We start from the raw sequence: 9,340 nt of genomic DNA, 5'->3' as shown, positions 1-9,340 counted from the left end.
ACTCATTTATCCACTCAAAATATTTGGTGCATTTTGTTTCAATGGAAAAAAAATTATCCTTAAAAAATGGGGTGGCCCTATAAATATGGGACACACTGTATAGCGAGGATTTGAGAAACCTACTTGGTTCTCAATCTCTGCAGATTCTGCCATCACTACCTTTTCATGAAGGTACTCAAAAATATCTCACATCAAGAATCCCAATTAGCTATCTTAAAATTATGGCACAAATCAGATTCTTAAATAATTATCAAACAAAAATTTCAATTAAAGGAAAAACGTATAGAATTGATGGTGCAGAAAGGTGCAGCGGTTGTGAATTGCAAGCTCTGGGGAATAGATATCATATATTGGTTGAATGTCCCGACTACGACGAAATACGCAAACTATATATTTGTAAAAGCGAAAATTTGGCCAAAATATGAGATGAATGGACGAGGCTCCTTGCCACAACCCAAACAGATATTGCGAAAAAGATTTTCCTATTTATAGAAAAGGTACTTGAATGAAGAGATTATAGATAAAAATTGTGTATTAACTTTGTGTAACTCCTTTGTATGGACCTATAGGTTCTAAGACAAATAAACTACTACTACAATTTGTAAAGCTGTCAAAATAATGAACAATGCATTTAGACATGGCTATTTCCAATCTCAAAAAGTATTCAAGAAGTTACGAACGAGAAGATTATGCTTCGAATGGCGTTTTTCATTTTGTACTCCAAAAAGCGGACACGTCGTACCCAAAGTAATAGGTGCAGTTGATCAATACTTCGTACCCCAAGTGGTGGACACTCCGTACCCCAAATTATTGAGAATCTGTACCCTACATTACTGTTCAGAATTCACACCGCAAGGGTAATTTTTGTTGCAGGTATATGGTATCGTGATATTGGTGCTTCATTAACACTTTGATTTTTCTGTGCATGTAATTAAGGTGCGCGCGTCTGAGTGTGCAGTTTAACTAATTGTTTGAAAAGCCAAATTGATTATTTAATTCTCTACCGGTGAAATTGATTGAACAACTATCCGAGTAACAAATCTCATCCAAATTTACAGTGACTTCAATATTTTTTCTTACATGAAAACCAATTAAATATGCGTGGAACCGACGAAGAAGAAAACGAAGGACAACTTTGAACATTTTTGCAATAATCAATCAAACAAGAATTCAAGTTATAAAATGTATTTTGTATAGTATTACTCATGCTAATAATATAGTTTGAGTCCCAGCGAGATAAATAACGGTAATAGTAGTTGAATGTTGCTGAAATCCGAGAAAAGTGGCACTGGGCACACGGGACCGACAGGAAATTTTGTACAATTTTCTTTATTTTTAGCTACAATTAGAAATAATCAGGATTAATCAAAGTCAGAGAGGTTGGTCTTCCTGTTAAGCTTCTATTATGAAATTTGTTTTCATTGCCCATCTCTTCGTTATCATTTATTTCAGAGATTGGGCACAAAATGGCTGACTTTTTTAGAATCACCCATAACTTCCATCTTATACCTCTTAGAGGCAACACTCACTCGCCATCATAACCCTTCGCAGAGTTCACGTAGAAAACTGTTTTCCAGAATGTCAATTCCAGAAATTCGGGTAGTACATCAACTTCCTCGCCGTGTCGATATTGATGCGTAATTGATCCTAATCCATGTCAATATTGAAGCGGAAAGAGTTGGGCGTCTTTACTCTGGTTGGTAGTTTCGAGCGAAAAAAACACTTGATCTTCAATTTAAAATAACAAAAAATATATTTTTGGAAAAAAATCTCTGTACTTTCCAATATATATCACTTTAAATGATGTGGTAAGAATATTACATTAAATAATTTATTCGTATAGACGTAATTTGCCAGGTTTTAAACCCCAAATAGTTGCATAACCTTAAGCATTAAAAGCTGCACATTTTTTTTAATTTACTAACATTCCAAATTAAGAAATAACAAAGTAAGTATGTAGGTACTATTAAAAACTAAAATTTTCAAAACCATGCACGTGTAATTTTAAATCCGAAAATCTTGCAAATTGAACATTAAAATTTACTGTCAATATCCAGTTTTCCCGATTTCCCAGTCAAGTGGCCACCCTGATCCATATTCAAACGATAATAACTGAATATATAATAAAGTGTTTTTAAATTCTCACCAGCATTATAGGTATTTGTGAAATATCCTGTCCTTTAAGTTCTCGAATGACAGCCCAAATCGGTCGAAGTTCCTCAAGACTCTGTCGCGAGCAGACGGAGTACACCAAGATGAAGGCATGCCCTTTGCTTATGGAAAGTCGTTGCATTGCAGGAAACTGATGAGACCCCGTTGTGTCCGTAATTTGAAGCGTGCAAATATTTTTGTTGCAGCTGATCACCTAGAAATCATGCCACATTTTCATTTTTTTTGTCTGAAATTTGTTTCAGAAGCATACTTCACATCACGAACACAGCAGTGAATCCCACCAATTCCCTTTTTCTCTTTTTTCTTTTTCATATTTCCCTTTTCCTTTTGCTTCCGTTTTAGCAGCAAATGCTAACTATGTGACATTTCGCCACTTTAGTCCTTTTAACTTGAAGGAGTTTCATCGCCGAATGAATTACCCAAGAAATAAACCACGTATTGCACTTAGAGAGAGATGATCTACTTATAGGTCTACCACATATATGTCTCACATTGATACAGAGTGGACCAAACTATAATCTTATCATAGTTTATGAATTTGATTATAATAACTTTAAAAATAATATTCAAATACAAATATCTAGGATTATAAACATAAAAATGATATTCTAGAGGTACTTGGTACATTTAGAAGAACGCCCTAGTTCAAAAACAAATATTGGATTGTTTCAATAGTACTTTTTATAAATTTAATACAATTCTTTCTCAGTTATGATCATAAAAAATAATTAACTAATTCTTTTTACACTCAAAACCTTCGGCGATTTGAACAGAATTATGAATATCCTCTAAAAATGATAATTTTCATTCTGAAGTATTTTTAAATCCATGATTTCTTTATTTTTACTTATTTCAAAATGAAGTAGCTTCCAAATTCACAACCGTCCAATTATCAATGATCCTAAACTTGAAGTATTTCAAGGCTCCATAATATATCTTCCTTATATTTCAAACTATTCAACTTGCCTTATTCACAAACTAATGGGTAAAGTTTATATTTTGCATTCATTTTAAACTTGAGTTTCCTGCATTTTGAAAAGATTTAAATAAAAAAATTTCAAATTTTATATATTTAAATTTAAAATGTTGGAATTTTATCAAGCTACAACTGTTAAGTTGTAAGTTTTGCAATTTAAAATAAAATCTCAGTAACTTGAATAATTTAAACAATTAAAAACTGTTGTATTTCAATTTTCGAATGTTTTAAATTTTAAACTGTTTATAAATATTAACGCTTTTCAAATAGAACTAGTACAATTTTGAAAGTTTCAATTTTTTTATTAAATCCAGTTTATAACCCAAAAACAAGAATATCCCAGATGAATGAATTTACTATTTTAGTATCTTATTCTAGATTTTCTTCGCTATAATTAAACGTAATTTAAAATTGACCACATTTGAAGAAAACTATCTGAAACGAATCCTTCGCAATCTATCAGAATGAAATTTCATATTAAATTATTTTTAATCTAAAGCAGTAGCTTCTATAGAGAATAATAATGTTCATAACATCTAATTCAATATAATATTCATTTAAACCTTTATTATTTAATAATTTATGGTTATAATCAAAATTCAAAAGAGACGCTCCTATGTGCTATCTACTAGTGTCTCACTCACATTCGCGCTTCCCTATGATTGGTATGAATTGATTAGATCTTCTGGTATATACCTACATGGGCGATTTTCAAACAGATTTTAATTTCATGTCTCTCAAAGTTTTTTCGATGTTCCTTAACCAGTTTTGACCTTTCAAAGGGCTTACACGACATATGGTAGCTTATTTTCTTAGTCCATGCATATAAATCTTTACAAAAGTACATACAGTTAAGACTACTTTTTTTATAATAACGTCGTAAATCTTTAGCATTTACAAGTGCTCCTCTCTACAATTTCAAATATTTGAAATGTGACAGGACTGATAATTTTTTTTCAGTACTAGCCTTAGGCCCTGTTTTGAATATATGATGCTGTTCGATCAGAATAATGTAGGTCATATAAATTTAATATACCTTCGGTTTTTATTTCTTGGAATAATTTCGCAAAGATTGTTTTTCCTTCTGTTCGAGCGATAAGGAATTTATGATACTAGCGGCAGGCCCATTGTTCAAGTACATATGGTTGTAAAATTTGGGTTTGTAAACATACGCGGTTCACTAGAACAATAACGACAGGGGCAGAATTTTGATATTAATTAAAATACTCTGATCAGACGTGCTTGAACGATCGACGTGAGCGGTCGTCTTTTTCGTTTGTTCGGTTTGAGTTGGCGGTGTGACTGTTTTTCACGATTATACGGGTGGCTGTTCCATTCCTTGTGGTGGTAATTGTGAGAGCTGATCTCGTCGATTGATTATTGTGAGAGGTGGTCTCGTCGATTGATGCCGGATTAACTTTATTTTCGCTTGATCGTGTGAATTGTTGTATGGATTATGTGAAAATTTGATAGTGAGTTTTCCTAATTACAATTAGAATTGTAAAGGGCTTTTTCCTCCACTCACTGAGTGGAGGTTCTTTATGCCAGGAAATCAAACTTGTTTGTGTTCTCAAGAATCATGGTTGATTTCTACTCAGCCCACCTCGCTTCTCTGATATGTTTTCTTCAAGTTTATTTAATTAATGAATTTACCTTTTGTTTGCTAAACTTACGTTTATTTTTGATCCTTCCAACCAGATTAGAGAGAGAGTTGAGTCTTTGGGGAAGTAGCCTTGGCATTTTTGTGATTTTTCGCCATTTGTATTTCATTCGTAGATAGAGTATTTTCTTTATTTTGAATTTAGCGGGACTTTGTTATTTTGCTTTCAATTCTTAAAAATTTTTAAGCATGTCGTTCTATTTTGACAATTTCCATTTGCGTCTTAATTAAGTGGTGATACACGGTGAAGTAATATGGCGCCGGTATCCTTAAAGGGATTATCGGCTCTTCAAAATTTCCAGGCGGCAGAAATTAGGCGGTTACTCTCGAGATTTGCGAAAGGCGTTCCGGAAAACCTTACGGGCAATATCGACGAAAAGCGACTGATATCCATTAAAAAAATTTGGCAAGAGGTTCGCATGACTCATTCCGAAATAATTGTGGAGGAAAATGCCGCTACTGAACCTTACACAGTTGATGACGTGTTTGCTCAAATTTAAAATGCTTACGCATTCCTCCGAAACGAAATGATGCGAGCAATAGATCGGTTTAATACATTATTGATAAATTCTTCTGCTACTACGGATGGACCGATGGACAAAGATGGTTCGGACTTGAATTCTCGAAGCACGAAACTACCAAAGTTAGATCTCCCGACATTTTCAAGTCGTTACGAAGATTGAGAGGATTTTTGTGATTTGTTCTCCTCTCTTGTTCATGATAACTCACATTCAAGCAACGTGACGAAGTTGCGATATTTAAACTTATGTCTCAGGGGTGCCACAGCTGGTTTAGTTAAAGACGTGACTACGACCAACGCCACTTATTTGTCAACCTGGCAGGCTTTAAAAGTACGATTTACCAACCCTCGCCTGACTGTAAATGATCTTTTATCTGCTTTGATGGATTGGCCATATTTAAAAAAGTGATCTGCCCAAGATTTGCGTGCGTTTAGCGATAAAGCTCAGCGTATTGAACACACGCTGACAAATCTTAAAATGCTTGCGAAACATTGGGAAATATGGTTGGTGTTTATGTTACCCAGCCACCTAGATCATGAATCTCGTAAGCTGTGGGAGGCTGACCTTAGTGTCAAAGATCATCGAGCTGTCTCCAGAGCTGCAGCAACCTCAACAGAGGTTAATAAATTGGAAAGGTTTCTCAGTTTTCACGACTTCGTAGAATTTCTTGAACAGTGTTCTCATGCACTTGGTATAATTGCTGCAGACACTAAAACTATTAAAAGGTCCATCCCCACTCAATTAAAATCTGGAACAAATTCCAAATGAGTTTTACATACGAGTGCCGGCCGCGAATCACGAGAAGAAATCTGATCTATCTCAAAATAATGATTCCCTGCTTCCAACTGGTGAATAATGTAACACGGCAAGTCTTTCGACCCCCAGACATTCCGTACTTTTCGCTACTGCCCAGGTTATGTTTCTCGGTCCTAGGGGAAATCAAGTGCGTGCTCGCGTTATGCTTGATCAGGATTCTGAGGTTTCCCTTGTTACAGAGTCTATAGGGCAATTACTCGTACTTCCCAAACGTCGCGTAGAAATTTCCCTCAATGGCATTGGTACATCAAATGCTGCTACTGCACGTGCCATCACTCAAGTGTCATTACAGTCACTTTATGACACTTTATTCCATATAAAGAATCAAACTTTAATTTTACCCCGTCTTACGTAACAACTTCCTTCAAGTAAGCCAATGGACTTTGATCCTTGCATGTTTAAAGATATTAATTTTGCAGAGCCTCATTGGATGAAATCCTACTCGATTGATATCATTTTAAGGGTCGATGTCTATGGTCAAGTTTTGCTTTAAGAATTACGTCGATTCCCAGCATTTTAACTAATAGCCCAAGATACAGCGTTGGGTTGGATCGTTTCGGGATCGTTATACTATATGCGGATGTGCCACGGAGGGCGGTATCCTCATCTTCAATACCACGAACAGTCATGAATTAGGCCTTTAACAATAAGTTACAAGATACGCTTCAACGTTTTTGGGCTGTGGAGGAGGTGCCCCCCTTTAAAACAACTGAAACCAGAGGATGAAGCTTGTGAGCAGCTTTTTCCAATAAGCATTCTCGAACCTCTGATGGACGGTATACAGTTCGCATTTCTTTAAAATCGCAACTCCCACTTTCTTTCATGGAGACTCGGCGGATGGCCCTAAGTTTCCTTTCGAATACTCACCGTCGCTTTTCTAAGGATCCTCAGCTTGCGAAAGCTTATCGAAATTTTATATAAGTTTATGAGGAATTGGGACACATAGAGAAAATTCCAGAATCTGAAATAGACAACCCGCGAGCTTGGTACATTCCGGATCACCCTATAGTTCTATCAACCACCAGGCAGTGGAAATTTCGCGTGGTTTTCTATGCATCTCGCCAAACTACTTAAAAGCGCTGCCTAAATGAATTTCTCATGGCGGGTCCTGCTCTCCAGAGTGATATCTCCCTAATACTGTTAAACTGGAGAAAGTATCGATACTTTTTTACCGTGGATTCAGAAAATATGTTTCCCCAAATTCAGATACATCCTGATAATCAGGATCTGCTGAGAATTCACTGGAGTCCTGTGTCTGAGGAGCGCTCTTGTGACTATCGCCTGACAACGGTTACATGGTACTGCTTGTCCCTCTTACTTAAACATTCGTACCCTAGCTCTACTAGCATTATATGAATCTCACAGATTCTCTCTTGGTGGATGTTGCATTCAGCATAACACTTATGTGGACGCCATTTTTGCGGGAGCAAATAATCTTGAGCTTGCGATAAAAAGGAAAAATGAACTATGCAAACTTTTTCATTTGGCCAGAATTGAGCTAGATAAATGGGCAGCAAAACAATTTGAGCTTTTTCCATGTCGCGATCAGTTAAATGAAATTGATAAACAAATTATTGCAAATGAATCAGTTAAGACTCTGGGCTTACGTTGGGATCCAGCGACAGACATGTTCGAAGTTAGCGTTACCGACCTGAAACCTATCCTCGAAAACCTCACGGAACGATCTATCCTGTCAAGTATTTCTCAATTATTCGACCCTCTCGGCTAGCTTTTTCCCATCACAGTCACTGCCAAAATCTTGATGCAAGATCTCTGGATCTTAAAATGTTACTGGTATTCGCCGTTACCCGAAGAAATTATTGAACGATGAAACAGTAATCGCAATTATATTTCATCTATTCCATCAGTCTATTCCATCTATTTCCATCAGTCGGTGGTTACGAGGCTCTCCAGTTTTGAAGGTCAAATTCGCGGGTTCGCCGACGCCTCTTCTCGTGCATATGCTCCTCCTGTATACTTCAGACTTCCAAGCAACGAAGGTCCTTATAAAATCGCCTCCTTATAGCGATAACTAAAGTCAGCCCTGTAAAAATCATGAGCATACCGAATATCGAATAAAGTGCTGCTGCTCTGCTTATGAAGTTCATCATTCACCGAGGAGACTTATCTTACTTTAAGGCTGTGCCTGTTTAAGCCTGGACCGATAGTCACCACATTTTTTCTTGGCTAGGAAAGCATCCGTGTCACTGAAAAACTTTCGTGGCAAATCGCGTATACTTTAATCAAACCTAGCTGCCCTTGGCTAAATGTAATTAGGTACGGATCTTAAGCAATCTAAGGTATGGTGGCATGAACCCAAATGGCTGACCCTTTCTGTAGAAAAGTGGCCAAAAAGCCAGACATTTGGCAAGTACTACACACGCAAGGCCAATCAAGTGAGCCGGAAGTACTGACGCAATTTTCATATCTAACTCGGCTGATCCAAGTTGTAGCGTATTGTCGTTGACCTTTCGTAATATTACGCAAACGGAAAAACAGAGAGTCAGCCACTACTTCCTTGATCACGACATCAGAGCTTTCGGATACTCGTATCAGGATAATTAGTTTGGTTCAAGCACGACATTTTAATTCAGAAATCGCGTTGTTAAACACAAAGGGATCTTTACTTAAGAGAACCCACATCTTTCGTCTCTTTATGGTGGACTTACTCTAACTCTAAGTTTGTTACTCCGAAATGCGTGGATTTTAGGTAGATCACGCTCAGTCAAATCTGCAATTAGAAAGTGCATAAGTCACACCTCCTCGACTTTTCAATATCTCTGGCTCAGACTATGCTGGACCGATTTAAGTACGTACTACAAAGGGCCGGGGTCACCGCTCATATAAGGGATACATCGTACTTTTCGTATGCTTCGCCACTCGGGCCATTCATCACGAGGTCGTGAGTGATTTAACCACGGCTTCATTTCTGGCTTCTTATCAAATATTTGTCAAACCTATTTCTCCTCTTCTGAATTTAAAAACTCAAAGATGCACAATTGCCAGCCGGAACACTTCGGCGGTTCTATTTCTATCTCTATCCGCTTTGAAATAAAATCAAGAGACTAGGATTTTAATATTTCCAGATTTCGATGCTGGCGATTTTCATGATTTGAATACTTCGCGCGCCTCTTTATATGCGCATATTTTGAGGTTACGTTATTTCAAGCATAAAATATAAATGATATAAATATT

General features: G+C 36.6%; 1 protein-coding gene across 1 annotated transcript in view; it reads right to left on the bottom strand.

Annotated features, from left to right (window-relative positions):
* Positions 1 to 9,340, bottom strand: part of LOC117177148 (GTP-binding protein Di-Ras2) — a 99,589-nt gene that overhangs the window by 64,823 nt on the left and 25,426 nt on the right. The window contains exon 2 of the mRNA XM_033367650.1: positions 2,147 to 2,365. Within this exon, the coding sequence (XP_033223541.1) occupies positions 2,147 to 2,365 (219 nt within the window). The remainder of the gene's footprint in view (positions 1 to 2,146; positions 2,366 to 9,340) is intronic.

The sequence above is a fragment of the Belonocnema kinseyi genome, chromosome 7, assembly GCF_010883055.1.
Source record: "Belonocnema kinseyi isolate 2016_QV_RU_SX_M_011 chromosome 7, B_treatae_v1, whole genome shotgun sequence".
Classification (NCBI taxonomy): Eukaryota; Metazoa; Arthropoda; class Insecta; order Hymenoptera; family Cynipidae; genus Belonocnema; species Belonocnema kinseyi.
The sequence above is the reverse complement of the archived record's forward strand: the minus strand, read 5'-3'. Positions and strand labels throughout refer to the sequence as shown.